We start from the raw sequence: 27,394 nt of genomic DNA, 5'->3' as shown, positions 1-27,394 counted from the left end.
CATCCACACTGTAGGAGTGCAGACATCGCAAAATATCCAAATGCTGTAATCCTACAAGTTCTGTTTGATACGGTTTTCCGAATATTTCTATACATGAACGAAATTCGAAATTTTGAGTACACCAAGAATGTGTCTTGTAAATGATCCTAAAACCGTTTTTGGAATACTATAAAAAAGACTCTTGAATGTGAAGCTGAAAACGTGAATACTTTGTTTATTTTCTTGTTTTTCGTTCACGATGATAACTTCCATAGCATAATTTTGTGTAATGCAAAAAATAAAACAACAACAAAAAACCGTGTTGTTGTTTTCCTCCCAACACTTTATTTAATGACGTCAGGGATGATATGACGTAAATGTGATTTGCCATCATGCGTAGAGATTCAGAGACTGTAAACATGACGAGGAATCAATTCATAAGAATACATCTACCCGATATTCTTGAAAAGTAATGAAAAAAGATAACCCTTTTAATATTCTCTTATTTATTAGTTGTTCTAGTGTTTAATACTGTAAGCATATGCACTATTTTTCTGCGCTAATTGTGGTAAATCCCACCCACATGACGTCATGTTAACATTCTATTTAAAATTCGTGAAGTGGACATGGTTGCAAGGGGAGGGAAGAAAGACACTTCTTTGGCCATTACGCCGCAATTTGTTATCATTTTAATATAACAGAACGAAATAGAATGCTAGTCGTACAGGTAAGTATAAATTGACTCATTTGCTTATTTTTTCATGCACTTCAGTAGTCCGAGATGTCTCAGATTTATCTACTAGTAGTCAAAAGGAAATCGGCACTTGGTTTGGTAATGGCTTCATATATTATATCAAATATTATCGAATGCCGAATTTTTTCTATAGGTCCCGATTTGACCAGGTGCCGATTTGACTTGTGCCCGACGGAAATTACTCTGACGTCCAACGCCCGTGGGCCCAGCTTGTTTTGTGACTTGTAAAACAGCGGTTGGAAGTGAGAGTAATCTCGGACCAGCACTTCGGTGACTTGATACTACAGCCGGATTATATATCTGATTAATTTAAATTTCAGACGGCAAATTGCAGGCTTTTAAATGGTTAGTCAATAATGATTAATGTCATTCGGGAGATCATCTCCCATGTCCTCGGGGGAGGGTGGCACTTAGATCCTTTCGTAGTAGCCAGTTGCGGATCCAGAACTTTTTATAAAGGGGGGGGGGGGGGGGAACTGACTGCCGATGACAATAGAGGGGCCCGCTAAAGTCATGCTTCAGTGATTCCCTATATAATCAACCAATTTTTTTCACACGATAGGGGGGAACCCCCCCCCCCCCCCTTCCTGGGTCCGCCTATGGTAGCGGTGAGAATCTGAGACATACTTATCATGTCTTATGAGAGTTTTTAACGACCATGACTGGCTAAATCTTAGACATCCAACCCCAACCTTTTATAGATTTCGGAAATATGTACACTATCATGTTATGCGTGATTATGCTGTTCCACGGAGAGACAAATAAATTTGACTAAGGACACTATAAGTCAAGCCACTCAAGGAACCATCGCTAAAAATAAGACGTGGCATGTGTGCTAATGAGACAATTCTCCATCAGACTTAGACAAAATACCGTAGCAGTTAAAAAAATTTAAAGGTCAGCAAACGGCCTTCAACAATGAGCATAACTCGTACCGCATAGTCATATGATATATGAATAAGGGTGAATGTATAATACTATATTTATTATGTTTTAAAAGAAAGGAACACATATCACACAGATTTACCGACTTCAAATTAAATTTACTCTAATATATACTTATATCTGACTTGGAGAAATTAATAATGATATGCTACATGATTTAATGGGTCAAGCTAGTCCTACATATGTGCCTCCGTGTCATCTTTTCTTAATTGTTTTAAGCTGATATTTTCGTGTTTTTGCTCTTTTTTTATACGAAGCTCGGTGGAAGCTAGATAATAAAAACAATACATCATGAGCAAATTTGCAAAATGAATGAAAATAAAATACGAAAATTAAAGAAAATGTAAATATCGCCACACAAGTTTTGTGTTCTAGGACTAGGCTCAAGAAAAAAACCACACAAATTAAGGTGTAAAACAAATCCATCGTTGGATGGGAATGAAATTTTCCCGAAAATTGCTATATAAGTTGTATTTCTAAAAAAAAAAAGAAACATTGGTGACATTGCACACTTTTCTCCCTTTGATATTGTACAGATCTTGGTGTTGTTCCATAAAAAATCAATTGAATTAGTGGTTCATATGTGCAGTCTTCACGCTTAACCACAAGTTCTACGGCATTGGCTTGTAAAATTGCTATCGGACTTGTACAATTCTTCTCTACAAGCCAACAGAATACAACTATAAATTTTTTTTTAAAAATGAGCTTCTGACTTGTGAACTCAAAAGTTAAGCGTGAAGGCTATATGTGTTTTCAGTAGTTTTTTTACGACTACACAGAAACATCAGGCATAGATTAGTATGGAAAACTTTAGTAAAGTGAAGTTCAAATGAAGGTTTTCTTCGAATAATAAATTAATGCGTTTTCTTGTGGGGAAGGGGGCGCAAGTACGTATACCATATTTGTTATTAACCTCGAGTGGTCATTTTATACTTTGGGAGAAATCAATTTTTAACCGATTTAGTACTACATCATACATGAATATTTACTTTCTGTTCAATAGTGTTGTGATGTTACAACGAAAATTTATTGTTGATTACCTTTCATATATTTGCAACATTTAATATGAAGAATATAGACTCATTGGTTGCTTATGGCCAGATTACATTTTAAAGACCAGAGTGCCTAAATCGTAACTAACTGTGAATGTAAAACTAAAGGAGGTTCGGGATGTATACCAATTAAGAGACAAATATAAGTCCAAATTGGCATGGCTGAAGACGTAAGCAACGAGATTTTCATTTTAAGCAATTTCTTCAAACATTTTTATCGGTCAGAATATGTATGCGTATGTTAAAACTGTATTGGATTTCTTGTTTCAGCATTTTTCAAGAAGTGGCTGTACCTTTCCGGTTACTATCCATGTGTTGTGTATTATGTATCGTAACACTTTATAGTTATTGGACAGGTTGAACTTAGACGACGAAATATCCAAACAGCACCAGATCATTTGAGATTCCAGCTGATTTCAGATTAGATAAATGATAAAAGAAAGTTAGAAAGCTCCAGTTCGTGTAACTGATTTGAATAAATGTTTAACAAATATTGAATTACTAAAATACAGAAAAAAAAAGATTCAAGTTTAATGATTGTAATAAAGAAAATGTAAATTGTGCTAATGAAATGAAAGTAGATCCTAACATGATGTACTGAATCATGGAAAGATGTATACAGCGAGTCCAGAGATACTGACTATAATCAGTACGTACAGATCAAAGAGAATGTGCACCAGTATCGATAATAGAAATAATTTTTTTTATAGATATTGCATGGTTATAAACGTGGTACATGTATTATTGTATACAGGCAATTGCGGAAAACAGATCTCCTTATTTTATATATTGAATGCCAATATACAGTTTAATTAAAAATAGGGTTTGTCATAGACACAAAATTGTAATGCAGGTTTACATATAACATACCTCATATTTAGCATCTTAATAAAGTACAGTCATCAATCCATTTGTAGAGTGTATGTCCTCGATGACTTAATCAGTCATTCCCAAGGTTGATGGTCATTGGGCAAAGACCAGTAAAAATTGGTTTAATTTATTTGATTGAAATGCCTTACACAACAAAATGAACAATTAAATTTTTAATTTTGTCCAAATCATGTGTGATTGTCCTGTAAAAAAAAGAGTCTTGTCCAGTAAAGAAGAATTTTTTACTGCACCAAATGTCGTTGTTTTCTGAAAGCCTTAGAAAGCACTGAACTTGAAATCATTTTAACCGGCTATTGTATTTTCAAATATCTTTTATTCTATGAACATTCGAAACATAAGCATATCAGACTGTAAAATTGTAAAATCAGACCATAATAACTTCACATGTATACATACTGACTATGCGGTATGGACTTGGCTCATTGTTGAAGGCCGTACGGTGACCTTTAGTTGTTAATTGCTGTGTCCTATGGCCTCTCGTGGAGAGTTGTCTCATTGGTAATCATAACACATTTTCTTTTTTATATGTCTTACATAATGGTAATCAAAGTTAGAAAAATAACATTAAAGTTGGCCAATTGTTGGAAAACTTAGTACATTGACATAGTTTTATAAATATCAAATTGTTGACATCAGCATTCACATGGTGAACTAGCACTTTACAAATCATACTCAGTATGTTGGTCAAGTATATATTTCACACTCTGACCTATGATTTCTCATTTTCAATTTGCATTAAACTGGCCACTGGACATGAACAAAGACAAAAAATATAATCTTCCCGGCATTCATCAGTAGTTTGTTTTATGTTTCCTGGTTTACTGGATTGTTTTCATATGCATTCAACACACATCAAAACCTTAGGAAATGTACTGGGTGTTATATTGCCATTATTGGTGGATTAATACTAAAATCCAGTTGATTAGGAAGCAGCATTTAAATTCGTATGACATCATGAAAAAAGGTTTGTCTGAATGGTTGTGATGCCAGAATCCCCATATTTTGGAATGCCAGCATCCATATATTTGGGATGCCAGCATCCGGATATTTTGTGATGCCAGCATCCCAATATGTTGGAATGCCAGCATCCGGATATGTTGGGATTCCAGCATCCCGATATATTGAGATGCCAGCATCCGGATATGTTTGGATGCCAGCATCAGGATATGTTGGGATGCCAGCATTCCCTTGTACTGGGATGCCAGAATCCCAATATTTTGGGATGCTAGCATCCAAACTCATGTGATGTCATCATTCCAATGTGATGGGAAGCCAGCATCTAAAAATAATTGAAAGCCAGCATCCAAACGTTGAGGTATTCAATATGAAATTAAAAGAATTACATCAGCATCATTTTTTCTTTATTATCTGCAGACACTTTTTTGAAATATGCTATATACAGAAATAAGAAGTGCTTTTTATACAAAACAATTTCACAACTATAAAAGTTATTAATATAATCAAGAGAGCATCCATAATCTTTGAGAACCAATAAAATCCATTATGCAGCATCTGCTATTCATAGAAATAAATGAATCAGTATGATTTTTTTTGTAAAATGAGCATATGTTGATACTAAAACAAATGCAATATAGTAGAAATATTCCGAATATGGAACATGGCCGTAACATTTTCTCTGGACATTGAAAAATTTTGTAGAATACAACATAATTTTACCTTAAAAATTCACAAATTGTCAAAAAATTCTGTGATAGCATATGAAAATTACAAATTTTAGTTGAGAACCCATTACAGGCAAGTTTGAAAATGAAATTCAATAATATTTACCTAATTAGCAGCCATATACTCTTAGCTCAATATGCAACGTCTGAAATGTAAACAAGATAACCGTTAACCTCAGAACAAGTTAAAAGCTGAGATGGGTTAATGATCAACGTTAACAATCCCGAAATGATAAAAATAGTTATTCTTTTGAAACCTTTTAAAGTACTATTCTACTCAGTACCTAGACAGTAGTAATCAGTGGCGTGTATCCTTGTATTTAAGTCGCATGTACGTATACGATCGTTAGTCTATGTACGCATCGGAAGTTCTGAACAACTACTTTAAGCCGGATAACTATAACTCCTAGGATCTAAACGGTACTCAATGTAACTTGCATTAAAAAATAATGTACACAAAAGAAAAACAAATACCTAAATATATACGTATAGAGCAGCTCAAAACTCGAACTAATAACCATGTGTGCATGTAATAGTCAAGATTTTTTTCATCATGAATTAATAAGATTCCATTAAAGTCAAAGTGACGGAGGATTTCTGTTATTCGAAAAATTAACTGATATATGTATTTACTTACTTTTTACATTTTTTTAATGTTCGTGTTGTTGTACATTTTCATAGTTATTTTATTTATTGTTTACAGTGTCGTTTTCATCGATCCATCCCCTTTGTAAGAAAGATCATTGACTATTATCTCGAAGTAATATATTAAATCATTAGATACTTTGGGGGTATAAATGTAAGTCTATGTTTGAATGTGCGTATTTACGTCCGATGTGTTTCTGTAATTACAATCAACATTGTTTGCATAAGTGTCCCTTTGGTATCTTTCGCCTCTCTTTTATAGAAAAAATAAATATTTTCGTCACTAAACTTAGTCTTAGGTTAACAATAAAGGCAACAGCAGTATACCGCTGTTCAAAAGTCATAAATCGATTGAGAGAAAACAAATCTTGGTTACAAACTAAAACCGAGGGAACACATCAACTATAAGAGGAAAACAACGGAACAGCAGACACACTGAAGTGCAACAAAAACAAAATTATAAATTATAACTTAATGCTTAACTGTATTTAAACAGAAAGATATATACAGCATATTGATTCGTGATAATTTGTATGACGATCAAGATTATTATTTCAGTTTGACTACCACATGTCAAGATAAGAATCATTTGACATCTTACTGATCTTACTGATGATTGATATTAATTATCCGAAATGTATAATATTTTGTTCATGATTTTACTATTTTTTTGTGACATTGTACCCTTTTAGTCTTGCTTAATATATATTATATTTTGTAGTGTACTGTATCATATTCATATGATCCATCGCCTCGCAACATTTATAGTTGGCTATTATTCAGACATTTAAGAAAATGCCTGTACCAAGTCAGGAATATGACAGTTGTTATCCATTCGTTTGATGTTTTTGAGTTTTTGATTTTGCCATTTGATTAGGGACTTTCCTTTTTTGAATTTTCCTCGGAGTTCAGTATTTTTGTTATTTTACTTTTTAATATATAGATTTTGATATAAACATGTGTTTAAATCATCAAAACGTTAGATAGATTAAAATGTGTAACAACTTGAAAGTAAGCTCTATATAAACAAAGTCAATCCTTGTTCACACACGTCTTATGTACTTTCGGTGTCAGTTTAAGTATAAAGAATTCAATATCAACCTATTTATATATATAACAAGTCTAAATTGAAAACAACGTTCAAACCTATGATTGCGTTGGATAAAAACCGCAATTTTTATACGTGTGAGTGCAAAACAAATTTCTTTGTAGAGGGGTCTAAATACAGCACAAACAACATTTTCCAAAAGACCAAAAAAAGTGAAAAAGTATATTTTAGCAAAACGCATTTGACTAGCAGGTCGAACAACGGATGTTCTTTAACCCTGCTGACTGCCATGGCGATTGCCAAATAAACGGATCACAGATGTAACACAATGGATCTTAATTACATTAATTTAATACCAAACAGAAAACAATAAACTTGCGGAAAAGATGGTATACCGCAAACATGAGGTGCAAAAATTTGTACACCATATCCTGATTTCGACAATTAATGTCTCTTCAGTGATGTTAGGAATCGAAACGGTATTTGGAAGGCCATATAATTTACCTCAATTTGGGATTGACTCTTGCATTTTGAAGAGTCGAAATAGGATGAACGGATCATATAAACCCGAAGGCAAATATAATACAAGCCCAAACGAAAAAATATAAACAAGTCTAAATTAAAAACAACGTTCAAACCTATGATTGCGTTGGATAAAAACCGCAATTTTTATACGTGTGCGTGCAAAACAAATTTCTTTGTAGAGGGGTCTAAATACAGCACAAACAACATTTTCCAAGAGACCAAAAAAAGTGAAAAAGTATATTTTAACAAAACGCATTTGACTAGCAGGTCGAACAACGGATGTTCTTTAACCCTGCTGACTGCCATGGCGATTGCCAAATAAACGGATCACAGATGTAACACAATGGATCTTAATTACATTAATTTAATACCAAACAGAAAACAATAAACTTGCGGAAAAGATGGTATACCGCAAACATGAGGTGCAAAAATTTGTACACCATATCCTGATTTCGACAATTAATGTCTCTTCAGTGATGTTAGGAATCGAAACGGTATTTGGAAGGCCATATAATTTACCTCAATTTGGGATTGACTCTTGCATTTTGAAGAGTCGAAATAGGATGAACGGATCATATAAACCCGAAGGCAAATATAATACAAGCCCAAACGAAAAAATATAAACAAGTCTAAATTAAAAACAACGTTCAAACCTATGATTGCGTTGGATAAAAACCGCAATTTTTATACGTGTGCGTGCAAAACAAATTTCTTTGTAGAGGGGTCTAAATACAGCACAAACAACATTTTCCAAAAGACCAAAAAAAGTGAAAAAGTATATTTTAACAAAACGCATTTGACTAGCAGGTCGAACAACGGATGTTCTTTAACCCTGCTGACTGCCATGGCGATTGCCAAATAAACGGATCACAGATGTAACACAATGGATCTTAATTACATTAATTTAATACCAAACAGAAAACAATAGACTTGCGGAAAAGATGGTATACCGCAAACATGAGGTGCAAAAATTTGTACACCATATCCTGATTTCGACAATTAATGTCTCTTCAGTGATGTTAGGAATCGAAACGGTATTTGGAAGGCCATATAATTTACCTCAATTTGGGATTGACTCTTGAATTTTGAAGAGTCGAAATAGGATGAACGGATCATATAAACCCGAAGGCAAATATAATACAAGCCCAAACGAAAAAATATAAACAAGTCTAAATTGAAAACAACGTTCAAACCTATGATTGCGTTGGATAAAAACCGCAATTTTTATACGTGTGCGTGCAAAACAAATTTCTTTGTAGAGGGGTCTAAATACAGCACAAACAACATTTTCCAAAAGACCAAAAAAAGTGAAAAAGTATATTTTAACAAAACGCATTTGACTAGCAGGTCGAACAACGGATGTTCTTTAACCCTGCTGACTGCCATGGCGATTGCCAAATAAACGGATCACAGATGTAACACAATGGATCTTAATTACATTAATTTAATACCAAACAGAAAACAATAAACTTGCGGAAAAGATGGTATACCGCAAACATGAGGTGCAAAAATTTGTACACCATATCCTGATTTCGACAATTAATGTCTCTTCAGTGATGTTAGGAATCGAAACGGTATTTGGAAGGCCATATAATTTACCTCAATTTGGGATTGACTCTTGAATTTTGAAGAGTCGAAATAGGATGAACGGATCATATAAACCCGAAGGCAAATACAATAAAAGCCCAAACGAAAAAATATAAACAAGTCTAAATTGAAAACAACGTTCAAACCTATGATTGCGTTGGATAAAAACCACAATTTTTATACGTGTGCGTGCAAAACAAATTTCTTTGTAGAGGGGTCTATATATATATAAGAGGTCAAATAAAACAATATCATGAATATGTTGATACCGCATGAGGACAATATCATATTGTCGATATCATTTTCACGTAATAGCTTATTTTGCTTAAGCATGTATTTACCGACTTCGTCATCATATGACTTGAATTGACCTTAAATAATGTTGAAACTTACCTGCTTGTACAAAGTTGCGTCACTTTGTCTATGAGCAAAAGTATTCAGAAAACCCTGCTGTAATCCTTTCAATACAGGTGTATGTTATTTTACAAATATCTCGACGCTTACTTCATTCGGTGTCACACTAACCTATCAGTATATATAAATGCGATACATAAGAAAAATTACATATCATTCTTATTGTTAGCCCACCGGATGTTGATATCGGTATCTCGGGTGAGTGCACTTAATAAAAGATGGTATGCTGACCCCGGGTAAGTAATTATCATATCCTCAAATACTTATTTAGGCGCCTTTTTACCCAAATGGTTACAAAGATATCAGAAACACAAACAAGACATATTTGAGTTTAAGATTGTGATAGTGTACGAAAGTTATCGGAAAATATAAACATAAACAATTTATGATTTTAATTTTTTTTTCTCGATTATTAAGAAAAAATGATATTGCCTATTGATTATTATAAACTATTCAATTAGAAATTAAATGAATTTTAGATAGAATCATTTGCAAACGTATATTACTCATGAACCAAACAAAATACTTAATGTTAATTGAAAGCAAGGCAGTTGAAAATTTAAAGAAGACTGATGTGTCGAAAGGGTAAATGTTTTCTGTTACGTATGCATCATTTCCCATGGAAACTTATATTCCATCAAAATGTCAAATTGGATTTTACTAAATATAAATATCTTGCAAACTTGTCATCAATTTGATATTTCCGGAGAACGAACCAATCATTAAAGAGTTTCATTTTTCAGTCATAATTAGGGATATTATTTAAGTCTATTACTTTCCCTCCTATAAATAAATTTATTTAAACTCGTAAATAATGTCCAAAAACAGTGTCAGAACACCTTTGCAATCAATCAGCATTGACAAATATATATATATATATATAGTAATCCTACTCAAACAACACATACTACTGTTGCTGTTATTGTTGACTAAAAAAATTAAAAAAAGTAGTTTGCATTAAGGAAACTTTTAACTGGGTAAAAAATAAATGTTGATCATTTTCATCACAAAGTTACTTGTCCGTAATTTTCATTAAAATTGTCGAATAGATATGCTACTTAGTGTACTTACTGAAGGTTTCAAGAAACCCTTATCATCGATTAAACATGGCCTACTTTTAATGAATCATAATATATTTTCAGGCAACAATTACTAATAACCTTTGCTAAATTCTTTGAAAGATACAAATATTTGGTTAGGAAGTTTGGCTATACCTATATCATAACAAATGGGATATCACATCTTAAATGATATGGTGATGTTGTTTAAAGACTACATAAACTAAGACAAGAATCATATACTTTTCCTTCAAATTAAGTCATGCTTTAAGGATAATCAATTAATCGTTGTAAACAGATCTTTGAATATTGTCTTTAGCGCTAAGTTTAATACATAACTAAACATTATTGCTATCCAGGTTTTATCATATATGGTCCTACCTTCTGTCGATACTTCTATTTTCGCATTGCACAAGGTCCTGTTTTATCAGACTGTTCATCACGTTTACCTTAGAATGATATCCGTCAAAATTGTACAGATTGATATTTTAGGTTGGTGGAACATGGTTTATATAAAGGTATCTAATGTCTTTTATTTTTTTAAATGTTTGTGTGTGTGTGTGTGTGTGTGTTAATTACTGATCAATGGAGTAGAACTGAATTTACAGTTGGCTTTTATATTGTGTCTCAGATATCATTTTACACGTCAATGGACGTCAACTTGGTCAAGCCATTGTATTTTATATCTAAAAAAGCAATTCATAGCTGCATGACCATCTAAAGATATACCAAATAATAAATAAGAGGCGAAAGATACCAAAGGGATATTCAAACTCATAAGTCGAAAATACACTGCCAATGTCATGGTTAAAAAACATAAAGACAACACACAAACAGACAAACAATAGTACACAAAACACAACATAGAAAACTAAAGACTTAGCAACACGAACCCCACAAAAAAAACTTGGGGTGATCTCTGGAGACCCGGAAGGGTAAGCAGATTCTTTTCCACATGTGACACATGTTAGTACAAACCCGGTAATAAGTCTTTTAAAAAATTTCAAAATTAAAATCGTCTCGTTTGTCATAGATTCTGGTACTAAGATGACCGCGTATGTCAAACTCAAGGTAGAAGTCTAAAAATGGGGCGAAGGAAGCTGTGTCTGTTGTTTCTTTAATTTCTAGTTCTGGAGGATATATTAATGGAACCCAATCAGAAAAGATTTGATTGCTAATGGATACAACATCATTAATATAACTGAATGTGTAATTAAATGACCTGGCTTCTTTGATCTTTTTGTTTATGACAAGTGTCTAAAAAAACTCCAACTCATATGAAAATTCAATTTCACATGGGGAATGGTGGTATACAGGGTTGAAAAAATCAAAAGTTTTGATAAATTTCACAGAAATATCGAAATTTAAAACTACCCAGACGTTACTCGAGTTTTTAAGAAACCATATGTGATTAGTACCACTACTAATTGTGTGAAGCTTAGGTATCAAATACAAACAAGATAAGTCCTCAGATTTGCTGTTCAATGTAATGTTCAAAATCTTATCTTGTCAAATGATATGTTTTGTATGTGTAACTTCTTCTCGTTTAGCCCATGCTCTGGTGACGTCCTCAATAAAATCCATAAGTGTTTTGAAGTTGTGATTCCAATTGATGTGTTGGGGTTCTGTGAACTTCAGACCATGAGATATCACCTTTCGGAGATGTTCATGTTGAATTATGTTTAAATCCACAGTAATAACATGGCCAGAGGGGTTTTTAGGTATTCTTCTAAATCAAGGCCCTCCAATGCTTGCTTATAAAATACTTTAAGTGCAATGGTTTTGGTGTAACAGTAGGATACAACAGGAACAGACTGATTTTGAAAATAAAGTGGGATTTAAGATGTTGCCTCTTTGTGATGGAAAATGTTGCTGATGTTAATAGCGTCAATTCCTTTATAATAAAACTGAACTGGAAGGAATTTCCTCTTTTCATAATGTAAAGGTTCGATCTTACTGCTTCAAAATGAAGAAGAAGAGCAATATCACAAATTAAAATGTCCAGTGTGTATATTGGAGAAAATGGACTTAGTACTTATGCATCCCTTGTCAAGTGCATAATCTCCCAAACATTTTAGAACATTGATAGGCAGTGAAAAAAAGAGTTATAGTGTAATGTAACTCTAGCGGATGATGAAGATGTGAAAGAATGTCATCAAACCTCCCAGAGGGCGATCTACATTTTTTACATTGGGTCGATGGTTATGCTTTTGCCCGTGACTACGCTGAGGTCTTCATGTAGTATTTTATAAGCTCATTATATTTACATCACTGCAGACTGGAGTTGAAAAATTTCCTACCCTACTCCTTCGATGATATCATTGCAACTATCTATATGATTCATAATCCCATTGCTTTCTAGGTTAAATCTTGCAATTTCAGGCATTCAAAGGATTTTGTCTAATAAGATCAAACAAACAGTTACAGTTGTTTTATGTCAAAACTATACCTTATCCTGGCTTGTACTGAAAACTTTTAACATACCTTAAATTGCATATAAGATCTCACTTGTTTCCAGAAGGTTGGAAGTACAAGACAGGCACTTTTGATCTGAGCAAAAACCAAAAAATAGGGCATCTAATTTCGATTTAACACAATTTTTTATCATTCTAAAATAATAAACTTTCAATAGTAATCCCAAATTCTTAAGCTTTCAAATGATACTAACTTTACCCAAATATTATACTAATTTACAATGAAACAGCTATATGTCAGAACTATTTTATGAACACATGTATTACTTCTTCAGAAAATGCCTGTACCAAGTCAGGAATATGGCAGTTGTTTTTCATTGGTTCTATTGATTGATAACGTCAGTTTTTATGGACTTCCAATCTTTTTATTTACCATGGAGATCGGTATTTTTGTTATACTTTTGTATATTCTTTCATAGCGGGTCAGAATTAGTAGTTATATTCCCAAAGATACTTGAATAGTAGTCCGATCTGTGAATTTGACAATTGTGTCATACTCCCTATCTTTACAGCAGTATACTACTGTTGCCTTTATTTACATTCTGACGGAGTCCGGATTCGCATAGCGGAAGATGCTAACCCGGTATCGCTCCGTTTATATCATATTTTGTATATTCAGAATGGATGAACGAGGTTGGTACATCAGTTAAACTACTGTTGCCTCTTATTTATGTGTGTTACATCATCTCCTTGCTGTCTGCTTTCTGTTGTTAGAGGGCCACACAAGAAACAACTTTCAATTGGTTTTTATATGGTATAAGCTATAAATTAAAATCACACGATTTAGCAGTATCACATATATTATAACATTTACACAAAAATAAATTATAAACAAATTTCATAATAATAGATTCAGATCATTTTCTTAAACGAACTTCTCAATTTCACTCAAAGAGGAAACAAATAAATATTGCCTCCACAGTACATTCGTGTAGGTTGAGATTCGAGTTTTAGTCAGGTCATATGATAAATCTATCAGTGTACAGTGGTAAGAGTCTAAATCTTAAAATATAAGTATTCTTACAGTTTTCACCATTATAAAAAGTTAAAATGGGGACACATGCAACTAACATGTTAAACACATGTACAAATTATGATAAGTGCACGTTCCAGCATAGACCAGTTTTGAGTTGAAAGATATTACAACGATCGATTAACTTGAATCTGACGTTAGCAAAACCATCGTATTTTCTTTCTTCACGTCAACTTTTTTCTCTATGTGGCAATTTTTTTGAAAACGTTGTATCTCCTTCAATGGCCAACAAACTGAAAATTGTTGTATAACTACCGTGTAACACTTCAAAGCAAGGAATATATTTTTTGGTAATATTTTTTCAAAATCATACCAATAAACTACTAATTTAATAATAAGAACCATAATGTCAAAACCTACATGTAAATCACTAAAATATAGTTACATTTAAAACTCTCATTAAACATGTTCAACATGATATTCATTAAAGACTTGAATCTTTAATTGCACAAACATTTGCCCTCACTTGATTCAATACAAACGTACGATAAGATTTTCAAAACATTACAAATCAGGATGTGTATTGAAAGATGTGTTCATCGTTACAGCATCAAAGTCAAAAGCATGAGTCTGTTTAATCTTGAACATAGGGTTGACCCTGTAACCTGAACTCCAAATCCGTGTCAAGCATTGGATCCGGACAAAATGGCACGCTTTTCCATCGCTTGTAAACATTTGTTTTACCAGCACTGTCAGCCACTAGGAAATTATCAATTTTTAGAACAGGAAATTCTGCTCCTTGATGAATGGTCACATTCCCGAGCTCTTTTCCACAATTCTTACATTTGACTTTACCAACACCACATGTAGTGTAGGCGTCAATACGTTTGGCTTCTGATTTTTCAGTAGTTATAGAGTTTCTCACATCATCATTTATGACAGCATGATGGGCATCTTGGATCTTCTTTATATCCGATGATATACAAATATAGCTACAACATGTTCCACATCGTAATACAAATTCGGCTGTTACTCTATCTCTTGAAAAATGTTCTAGATCCCTTTTTCTATTGTCTCATCTTTGTATCTTTTCTATATCTTCTAAGAACTGTTGATTATTTTGACAATAATTTTGCTGGACTGTCTGTATGGCTTCCTTCATTCTCATCACCATCATCAAATTAATTTCCTGTCTATCTGTAGTTTCTCTCTTTTCACTAGCTACTTCTAAAGTTTTACTTCCTTCATCGTTCCTTCTACCTGTAAGATAAACACAGATAGTTACTGGTAACATAATTCGATATTATTCTTTCATAAGATCAATTCATTGCAGACATAATAATCTGGTGTCTCTTTGCATAGATTGTGGATATATTTATGGTAATATTATATTACAAATGTCTATCTATTTGAAAGATATAGAAGTAACATAAGAAGGGAGTAAGTAATTTACTCACTTTATTTCATTTTTCAAAAGACCATACATTTGAATATCTCATCATAAATCTAAACTATATTTATTGTTTTGGCTTTTTGACTGATTCGCAAATTTAAATGTATTTATTTTCTGCATAATATTTAAAGTATCTAAAAAATATTGACCACATAAATCAAATGTTTCCAAAAACTCTCATTTAAACAAATTTGGCTATTGGAAAAACACTTACCTTTAGCTTTAATCATGTCTATTTCGTTTGTTGAATGATCATATCTAATGATTAAGTTACATGTCTCTATATCTAGTCCTTCCTCCGCTACGGATGTGGCAAGAATAATTTTATGTTCTCCTGTTCTAAACTGTTCAAGGATTTCATTTTGTTTCATCTTAGTCATACCTGTAAAATTACAGTGTGTAATCATACCGGGGTTTAATTGCAATGTGGTACTTCTAACACTAATACATTGAATTGAAAAATTTGGTCCCTCAGTAGTCCTAAGGCTTTCAAAATACCTGAATTTGAAGTTAAAACCATATTAGGATACCATTATTTCCTTTTACAGATAGTAATACAAGGTTGTTGCAAAATCAAGACCCATTTTCAGAAGTAATACAGGTAGTAAATTACATTGTCCAAATGATTTATTTTTATTTCAGCGAAATAATATCAAAAACGAGAATAGCTAACGTATCAAATTAGCATTTAAAGTTTAAATTAAAGCTTTCAGGAATAACTTTCAAGTTCTGTAAAAACATAGTGTTTTGGATTAATAAAAAAAAAATTTGAATTGCAAAACTCCTATTTGTTATTTACAATAATCAAATGGAAACCATTGTGTTAGTTCTACTCATAAATCAATAGGGTGATACATTTGGACTCTTCCTTTCCAAAAAATTGCCTGTGATATATCCATGACGCCATTGGCATGTTGAATTATCGTAAACCAATCAACTGCTCATTTAAGGATCTGTCTTTTTTTTTTTGACGTGCAAGTTGTTATATTTTTTGATTGATTATATAGTTGATGTATACTTCTGGTCCACTGACAAATATTTCATAGATATTGATGATCCGAAAAATGTAATAATAGCTATAATAGTAGGCTCTGTAAAGTTGGTCGACATGAGTCACTTGAAATTGACACTGTTTTGTGCACGGAGGCAGACATTACGGCTTTAATTTGCAACAAACACACCCCTCAAAGATTTACTTGGATCTATTTTGATGGCTACAGATACCCTCTACTACCTCAAACATCTTCTCTACAACCCTTTTTGTATGACCATAGAATCCCCAAAATCGCTGACTTGTTCTTATAATTTAACCGTTGTCTAAGAAAAGAACTTGCACTAATTATTTATAAAATTGTAATAGTCTACTCACCTCCCTTTTTTACACTAACTTGAGTACCAATAAACTTCACAGGATTTAAACAACTTAGACCATCTGTATCTTTCATCCAGTTTTCGATGGCCTGGACTAACTCTCTGGTTTTGATGAAAATGATCACCCTAGAATCTGGTTTTTCTTTATAAAGCTTGAGAACTATATCTTTTAATGCTTCCAGTTTTGGGTTAATGTGATTCACATTTCCAACACAGGCTGCCAATACTTGTTTTCCTTCTATTAAAGTAAAATTAGTATGTGTATTAAATAAATACAATGTTATTCAATCTAAACCACTTGTATCCCAAATTCACATTTTGCACGATTCTCAGGCATTAAAAAAACTCATTAATGATACCAGGTTTATAATTTTGTACGCCAAAGTCGTGTTCCATTTACCAAAAGACTCATCAGTGACGCTCGAAAAAAGTAACAGCTGAATAAATTTCGAAGTTGAAGACAAACGAAACTTAAAAACATACTAAGCTAAATAAGAATACATACTTTATACAGGCTGTCATTATGAAAGAGGGACGAAAGATACCAGAGGGACAGTCAAACTCATAGATCGAAAACAAACTGACAACGCCATGGCCAAAAATAAAGACAAACAGACAAACAATAGTACAGATGACACAACACAGAAAACTAAAGACTAAGCAACACGAACCCCACCAAAAACTGGGGGTGATCTCAGGTGCTCCGGAAGGGTAAGCAGATCCTGCTCCACATGCGGCACCCGTCGTGTTGTTTATGTTATTACAAATCCGGTAAATAGTCTAATTCGGGAGGTCATATTCGTGAAAAGGGAAGGGAATTGTAGTTACGACATAAGGAACATATCCGATATCATCTGTGAAACGGTATGAAGAGACTTAAAAACATACTCAGCTAAATACGAAAACATACTTTGTGCTTATATGATGGAAAAAATAGCTATAATCTGGTGCCACTGGTTGAAAGAAACAGGAAATTATAAGGAAATTAAAACATATCTACGTGGAAGAGAAGACTACAACATTAAGAAATAAATTTGAGGGTTTGGGTTATATTTTATGCTACAAGAATAGCTCTCAATTATATATTTCTTACTCTGGTAAATTTTAAGCATTTTTTCATCAGTACCATCTAGTTTTAGTCCTTCATTGATAAATGTTAGATTATGATAAAGATATTGTATTGCATCTTCCACTCGTGCATCTTCATAGATAATCAAGACTTTGTTATAAACCTGTAAACAAATACTATGTTAAAAAAAACATATAGTACGGAGAAAGGATTTAACTACTGTAATTTCAAAGTAAACATTTTCTTTGAATGGGTCATTGCACAGTTTATAATGGAAATAAAAAACATCAGTTTCCGAAATTATAGTAATCCCTGTTTCTGCGAAATAAGGGCATCATGTGTTGAGTACTAGCATTTAATGAAAATTTGCCTGTTCCAAAACAAAGGGAGTTCACCGATAGAAAAAAAACACAGGTTGAAACAAACGGAATCGCGTAAAATTAAATTGAATGAGAACAAGAGCGACGACAAATTTCGTATCGCTACTCATGCGATTCAAGGATGATATCAGGGCAAAATATTTGTAGCAAATTTAATGAAATAGTCGATATGTCAATTCCGTAATTGGGCCTGTAATCAGAGATCCATTTGTATACTTTGTTTCCTAAATAAAGATGTACATTGTCATTGCCAATGAAAAGCAAGTGGAAGAAGCAAGTTTATCGTTTAGTTATTTGCGTAATCTGTAAGTTTTTCAAATTTTTTAATTATTTTTAATCTTTTATATAGCTAAAACCTATTGATATCAATATTTTGTTATATAAAAATTAGTAAGGACACCTATATATTACATTCAACTTTAGAGTCGGAAGTTGACAATATGTTGAAAACTGATATCATCACGTTTTTAGTTTTCAGTTGTCTATAACTGATTTAATTCAACCAAAATTATATCTAGATATGAGGCAAACCATCTTTTCTCTGTTGTTTTATTAATTATTTGTACTGAAATGTATTTAGTAAGAGGATCAATGATTGGGAGAGTAAAATAAAGGACTTTGCTAGATGATGTTTCAAGTAAGTGTTTGCCATTAATATAATCATCCATTTAGATATTTTGTGTAGATAGTTGTTCTTGAGTTATTAGTGTAGAATTTACTTGGTTAAGACACAGGGCGGTGAAGAACTTGGCGTATGGAATGACTCTTTCCTATACTAGCAATTGGTGGTTGTGCGTTAGACGCTTTGTGTTATATACTTTGTTTTAATGAGTTGTTGGGTTGTCTAAGCTATTCTTGTTTCATATTTGAATTTGAATTTTTAATCAAAACATTTCTGCCAGTCTTTTTTTTAAATTTTACAGGAAAAATATTTCAACAGAATGCTTTTTCGAAAAAAGATATCGATAAGTTTATATACCTTTGAGCAACAATACTGACAAAAAGCAAAAAGCGTCGCTAAACATTTAAGTAAAAAAGGCGAGCTTATTATTATTTAGTACTCCGGTATTGCTTTGACTTTTGTCTTTTTGGTTCCTGCTGATGCCGTAGGACATCAGAGCGCAGTTCATATGGAAAACATGGAAATTGCCGTATAGACTTGAGGCGGCAGGTTTCTATTTCTAAATTGTAATAGATAAATTTTTAACTACATAAATCATGCATCATTCGATTCCTATTTCACTTTTCTCCACGAATATGTATCGTTTATTCACGTACTTACCCCTCCCCCACCAAACAAAAAATAAGCTTTATTCGTTTCTACTCCCTCTTTTTGCTTCATCCTTTCGCTTGAACAAGATGTCTTGTGACTGCCTTATTTCTTTCCGAGCGAATATAATATAGGAAAATTTACTTATGCATTTGTTCAATTTGGTTTGCATATACTAAAAATACAGATTTGCCATTGTATGCGAATATAGCGAATATCAACCTATCTAAAAATTGATAAGGAATCAAATGTTGTATGATTTATAGATTTAAAATTGATCTTATACGTGTTCGAGATAGAAACTTGCCACCCAAGGTCATGGTCGTCGGCAAGTTCACTGTTTTTTATATGGTAAGTCCTTAAAAGGACATCAGACGTCATAGCAATTTCGGACTAATTATTGAGTAAATTGTATTACCAAGGAATACATCGACATGTAAGTTCAAACAGCAACTTCAGTATTCACAACCATCATAAATTGTAAAGATATTTAAAATAAAAAATACAATTACACACATCAAGATACAGTCTACACGTTGTGAAGTATCGGCGTGTTTCGCTGTTGAAGATTTTTGCCGTGTCTCTGTATAGTTTACTAATCCATTGTGTGTATTGGTCTGATCCTTTTTCCTTTGGTCCTCTTAATATGCTGCAGTTGTCAGACATGAACGATGCATCTTATAAAAGAAAAAGATCGTATTATTATATCTGATATGTCGAAGAACAGAAACAAATTTTGCACAATTAGTTGGAAAGACGAGTAAATTGAGTAAAACTATTTGTGTTAATCTTATAACGGGTGAGTAGATACCAAATTGTAAAAGCAAGGACAACCGCATGGCAAAAAAACCAAGTGTCCGAAGAATATTGGGCGCCAATTTTCCGTAACAGGCAAACGAAGTTATAATGGCGTCCGTAAAACTTTCCTTAAGCTGACTTTAACTTTGCCATTAAGAATGTTTTGTGCAGCAGTTTCCTTGAAAAACATCAGATTTCCATCAGAGAAATAGTGAAATGTAATGCAACCTATGAATTATCTTATCATTTTTAAAATATATTTTCCATATGCAAGTGCTGCTGAAATATTGCAACATACAAATGGAAAGATCACAATGGGAAATTGAAGTAATCTTTTTTGTCGAAATACATGTAATATTTATATGGATTCCCTGTATAACACACATTAAATATCGTTATGAATTGCAGATTTTGGCCAATCTCGGTATTGATATGTCTAAATTGAATTCAGTCAATAAATTCAATATTATTTACCGTTACCTAGATGATATTTTTTATTTAAATAATCATGAATTTTCTAAATATCGTGTAAAAATTTACGTTAAGGAACGGACTTATGTAAATTTAATAATGATAACAATTATTATCTCTTTCTAGGTTCGGATATTTCAGTTTTAAAATAAAACTCAAAGATAATCGGGGAAATTCTATACAAAACATTACGACAAAACTAGAGTTTGTTTGTGCCCTTTGGTTAATTTTTCTTTATTGGACGATATGGTTCTTTTGGTTCCTTCTTGTTGTGTGAATATTTCGCAATTTGTTCGCTATGATTGAAATGTGTTTGCTTAACAATTCAATGAATGTAAATTTTATATTTAGTTGCTAAATTGTGAAATCAAGGATTTCGTAAAAACCACCTACAAATTTTACTAAACTTTTTCATCGATACAAAGATTTGGTTAGAAAATTTGACTGATCTAGTAGAATTCTAATTAAAAACATGATATCACATAAAGATCTTTACGGCGATATTGTTTAATAAACCCATAAACTTAGATACAACCCATGTAGACTCATTGATCCTTCGAATAAACTTATTCATTAATGTTATAAATTAAACGCTGTGCATATATCTTTGAATTTAGTTTTTGACAAACTAGAACATCAATAAATATATTGCTATACAGTTGAAAATTGATGGTCCTACATCCTGTTGATACCATGTACTTATATGTTGGCACAACACAATGAAAAGCTTTTCGTAGACTGTGAATGACGTCTCAAAATTAAATTTGCTGGGCGTGTACTGATCAATACTTCACCAGGGAGAATATGACTTATTAATTAGCTGTATTTGGATTTAAACAAGCTTTCAGAACTGGAAGTATCCTTAGATAAATACATTGTGTCTTTTGTCTTTATGAAAATTGTTTTTGCGCTTCTTGCCAATTTGCCGAGTTAGACCTTTTCCAACTGTTTTTTTTTTTAGTTTCATCTTAGTGTCCGCTGATATACCACTGTCCCAGAATATCTTGTTCATATGGAAAGTATGTTGACGAAAAAAGTGGGTTGATGGAAATAGAGCTTTTGTTTGTGCTACAGGGTATTAGTACGTGAATATTTGAGGAGTATAATGATGGTGTATGATTTAACTACCTGAAAATCGATTAATTAAGGTTTTGAGACAGAAATTTGCCGCCCTATGTTTAGGTAGGCAATATCCATGTTTTCTATATGGACTGTGCTCTGATGATCTGTGACCTAAATCAGCCATTACAAAGGCCGTCAAACGTCAGAGAAGTTATCGACTACCAAACGTGTCTTTGTTTATTTGTATTTTGTTCGAATAGTTTGTCGATGACGCGTACATACTTTCATGTGCTGAATTATTTACACATTTGTTAACAAGCAAATTTGAGCAATTTAGTAAATAAATACTTTATGTTTGTTTAATGTAAAATATTGTGTGACTAATTTTATCCGGAAATGGAAAACAAGTTAAATTACCAGTACGACGCAATTTTTTTACGCCGTCTGCTTCTATTTGTCTCTATGACTTGAACTGTTGTAATTTCTTAATACTCCCAACAAAGTATGAATGTTAAATTCTACTTGCTATTTCTTTAAAATCTCTTTATTCATTTATTGACTTTTTTTCTACTTACATAAAGACTCAACCATAAATGATTCTATTCGTTCCATCATTGCAACAAGTGTTTCGCCGAAGTAATTTTTCTTCCTCTGTCCAGTAGATATCGTTTCTAATCAAAATGCAGTGCAAGATATTTATAAAACTGAATTATTTAATTAAAATGTGTTGTGTTACCATAATATACAAGCTAACTTATATAATCTTAATGCAAAATGTGTTCTGAATGCTTTTTTTAAAACTTCAATTGAAACATCACTCTAGTACACGAATAAACAATCATACAGATCAGTAAAAATTTCAATGAATGTTTGATTGTTGTCAAGAATTTCATTAATACAAATAATCTTTTTGAACGATCTTTGACTTACTGATATACAGATGAATGTTCCTTTACTTCAACAAAAAATTGTTCATCTTCAAATACATAACTTTTTGTTAACGCGTGTATATGCTTATTTGAAAGCAAAATAACGTACCTTGTTCAGCAACAATCACATGTTCTGATAGTTCTTGTAAACATTTATTAACAGTAGAAAGTACTTTGGCGTCCAAATTTGCCATCATTTTTTGTATCTTCTTTATTGCTGTCTCCCCTGAAAAAATCTCTCCCCATGCTAACCGATGCAGTTAGCCCGACCACCTACAAACCAATGGATAAATTATCAATATTAATATCTAAGTCTGATTCTTAGCCGTTTATAGCTTCTGAAAACGTGCAATATACATATATAGATTCTACCCCTGCATCAAATGTGAAACGATATTTATCCGCTGGAGACAGCAAAATTTTCTAAATTGAAACGCGAGGCTTGCCGAGCTGCTCGTTTAATATTGAAAATTTAAATGTCGAGAGTAGAGAAATATTATATTGCATGAGGTTTGGTGATGGAATCTTTTAATTTTTTAGACGATATGTAGACAAACTTTTTCACTGATTTGCAAACAGATGTGCATTAAATGCGACGTCATCAAGCATGGTCCCCTTTTTTATGACGTCACCATAGGATTATCAGACGACAACTAAAACAGTTGACGTCATAATTGAATTTTGACTAATGAAGAAATGATTAAAACATTATCAAAACATCAGAAAAAGAATAAATCGGCTAAGAATTATAGTATATATATATATATATAAATATGTACGAGTTTCCCTTGTTTTATTTGTCTCATTATAATTAGCGAACATTTCTTGTGAGGAACATTAGTTTGTGAATATCTAGGTCTCCGCTCTTTAACATTTGGAAATGATTTACTAGCAATAAGTACATTTATAAAAAAAGAACCGTTACGAAATATAAACTGTATATGTGCTAGACCTGTAGGATAGTAAATAAGTATTAAACATCGAAATAAAACAGCAGGCTACTATTATTTAACACAAGTAAATTAATGATATGATTCACATAAACAAAACCATTATAATAACATTAACGATTCCACTTTTACTGCCCACATAAGCATTATAAATAAATCAATTTCTTAAACTATCGAGAACTAATATCAGCAATACAGAGATAATGTCGTAGACTATAAATTTTTTGTATTTTAGATGGAGAGTTTCTTGGTCCATATAATGAAATTTATAAATAAATGAATTATAAGATACTTACTACGGGCAATTTATGCCTTTTAACTCCTCCATCTAGCTTTAGATCAATATAGTTATGCATGATCTGTGCATATGCATGACTAGCATCTGTATGATGACATTCATAAAAAAACATCAATGTGAAGTCCTCAATTTTAATTTCATTGTTCTTCAAAGAATTAACCAACAGCTGTGCTGAGACAATTAAAATGTCCGTCCTACAAAAATAGTTTCAATTACTCTTTATAGCTATTTTTGGCAAGTTCTGTTCTAGTTACCAAACTTGTCTATTTTTATTGTATTGAATGCATTCAATATGCATCTCTCATTCCATACATTTGATATCAGAGTCAAATGTTATGGTGTAAAAGTAAGGAAGTAAATGAACAAGAGGCTCCTAGAATCATGAATCTCTCAGTTGGTAAAGATATGCCATTTTGATATTAAGGTTTTATTTTATTAAAATCATTCATTTTATATTCGTAGATCTTGTATTGCTTATAATTTTTGCAGTGCACTGTTTAAACACAAAAGTAGTCAAACATATTTTTAAGAGTAATAACTCCGTTAGGAGTCATCCTATGGTTTCATCTACACGCAGTTTTTGTAGCTCTTGCACAGTTGATTAATTTTGCTGTTTACAGTTTCTTCCCATCTATTATCGTTTTCGAGATAATTTGCAAAATTATAAAAATTTCTCAAAAACTTTTTTTAATGGCAACAATTTATATATATAAGGACTCATCCAATTGCTTTAGTCATATAGGCTTTTTGTATATCTTGTATTGTTGATCCTTTTGGCAATATTATCATTAAATGGCAATAACTCCTGTATGAGTCATTTGATCTGGATCATTCACCCTATATTTGGTTGAAATTATTTCAGTAGTTTCACAGATTTTCTCTATATATTATAGTTTACAAGACAAGTAACGCATTTTATCCTTATGTTCTGTTTTTATCAATTTTTTTTCCATGTTTATTCTTGACTCCTGATCATAACTTATACTGCATACCATAAGGTTCAATAACCTAACGATTGGTTGTAGATGGTTCAGTAGTTTCACAGGAAATCATCTTTCACTATCTACTTGTTTTGGATATTTGACATGTGTGTAGGTCTTGTATTAATGATTATTTTTTGCTATTTAGAGATTAAAGAGTCATTAGATAAGTTGATGCAATTAGAAGTAAGTACTTGACATTCTGATCATTTTTTGCACAGCCAGTATTTCTCTTTTCATTATAGTTAACAAGATATGAGACCTCAGAGTATGAGACAGTTTATGCATTTTGACCTTATAATTTATTTTTAACCATGGCGACAATGTTTCTTGACAAAAATTGTAGTTTCAGAGGAGAATGTTTTTAAAAGACTCAGGTGAGGTGAATATTGGCATATATTTTGATGTTGAAAATTGTTTATTTGTGATTGCCTGTTAATAGTTTTTTAATGAAATAAACAATGTTCAAAAGTTAAGAAAACATAAGGTTTATTGAAAGCATATATCAATATTAACTAGAGGGTCTAAAGAGCTTGTACGCTCATCTTAATTTATGTGCATCTTAAACAATCATGAATGGCTACTTTAAACATTGTATACTAGTAAATAAGTCATGACTAAATCTCTCTTTAGTTGATTATGTTCTGATGATCATTTTTACTGTATGCAGTTCCTTTATATTCTATACCTTTTGCCCAAAAATTGATAACTTTGTAAAAATCATCATTAAAGGGTAATAAATCCTATAAAGACTTGACTGTCAGCAATGTTAATGTTTTTGTAGATCTTGTCCTGCTGATCATTTTTGTTTTTTAACGTTTCTTTCTATTTAACGGTTTCCCGATATGACCAAAGTTCTCATATTTCGTTTTTAAGATGCTTAAACATACATTCAAATTACAAAAAGTCCAAAAGAAACAATTAACCATGCATAGACTCCTTGTAATGTATCAGCATTTCGTACGTATTTAAGACCAGACGCCAGACTCCGAAGACTGTTGACGGTCTTGCAAACAGATATAAACATGAATATGAATATAAATATATAGTACGTGCAATCGGATTTTCTAGGTCCGTTTGATTTCATTTTATAGGTTAAAAATATATGTAAATCATCTACATTGTGTAGGTCGGATCAGTCAACATAATGGTTATTCCTGATGGCTCCCTTGTTACACTTTTCAATGATGACATTTTCTTTTTAATGAATGAACCACACGATGAATACATGTGCACAATCTCCACTTAGGGTCAAATTAAAAAGGTTGCAAGAATACGGATTCAAACAAATTTAATTAATTATTCCAAACTAACAATACATCAGAGTTATTTTTTAGCTTATTTTGACGAAATAGAACCAAACTGACTGCTAATAGCGAAATATCATTGCTACATTCCTCCTTTATAAATATTTAAAACCAACAAAAAATCTTATTTTAATTTTTTCAAATTCGTCGTGCCCCAGTAATGTAGTATTCAAGATGATAGGCAAAATCGTAAAAACGTGGTAGAAATTGTTATTTAAGGGCAATATCCCTATAAGGAATCAACAGACTAGTGTTCAAGATAATAGAAAAATATGAAAAAGGAAAAAATTCGTCAGTTAAGGGCAATAACTTCTATAAGGTTTCATCTGACAGTTTTATGTAATTGACAGTAGGAAGATCTCAATATTTGGAACATTTCTGCCCATGTCAGATTTTCTATCATTACGATTCTCAAGATAATAGACAAAACTTGGTATTTACCACCTATGTTCTATTTTTAGCCAAATCGGCAATGTTGGTTGGCAAAGGGAGTCATCGGACAAATTTTTAAAACTATATACCCTTATGATGATTTTGGTTAAATGTGGCTTTAAGGTTACAGAGAAGAAGCATTTTGTAAAAGTTAAAGCACGACTACGTCGGGCCAAGGGATGAAAAATACTCACTTGTCCCTTTGGGCTAATATGGTTATTAGTCATATGCGAATGTATAAAGCTAAAGGTACATTAGATGTTTCTAAATGGAAATCAGCTGTGTATTATCCTTCAATTGTGAATCGTTAATCATATGATTAAAATGCTGTATAAAAGATTTTCGTGAATATAGAAATCCGAAATCATTTTGTATGCAAGAATCGGATAAAAACAGTATTTTTCTAAGCAACCATTTAACAGTTACGTTTTTTGTATTGTTAGTTTATTTTTCTACTTACTAATTTAGATAATAATTTACTAGATACACTTTAATGTGTATGTCACACAGTTTGAAATGTTTATTAGTGAACAATTTAGATGTTTTGCTACATGCTATTCATTAATATGATGGAATATGTATAGACTGTTATGAGCT

The 27,394-nt window shown here is 32.2% G+C and overlaps 1 protein-coding gene across 3 annotated transcripts in view; it reads right to left on the bottom strand.

Moving 5' to 3' along the window:
* The window catches only part of LOC127734694 (antiviral innate immune response receptor RIG-I-like), a 161,064-nt gene that overhangs the window by 60,574 nt on the left and 73,096 nt on the right, over nt 1-27,394 (bottom strand). The window contains exons 15-18 of one of the 3 annotated variants that reach the window (XM_052244691.1): nt 17,945-18,083; nt 16,850-17,089; nt 15,695-15,862; nt 13,785-15,287 (exon numbers count right to left, since the gene is read on the bottom strand). The exons of the other annotated variants lie outside the window; for them this stretch is intronic. Of the exons in view, the coding sequence (XP_052100651.1) occupies nt 15,103-15,287; nt 15,695-15,862; nt 16,850-17,089; nt 17,945-18,083 (732 nt within the window). The 3' untranslated portion in view covers nt 13,785-15,102. Of the gene's footprint in view, nt 1-13,784; nt 15,288-15,694; nt 15,863-16,849; nt 17,090-17,944; nt 18,084-27,394 lie in introns of those variants that run through there. 3 annotated transcript variants of the gene reach the window in all.

This window comes from Mytilus californianus, unplaced genomic scaffold (assembly GCF_021869535.1).
Source record: "Mytilus californianus isolate M0D057914Y unplaced genomic scaffold, xbMytCali1.0.p SCAF_3, whole genome shotgun sequence".
Classification (NCBI taxonomy): Eukaryota; Metazoa; Mollusca; class Bivalvia; order Mytilida; family Mytilidae; genus Mytilus; species Mytilus californianus.
The sequence above is the reverse complement of the archived record's forward strand: the minus strand, read 5'-3'. Positions and strand labels throughout refer to the sequence as shown.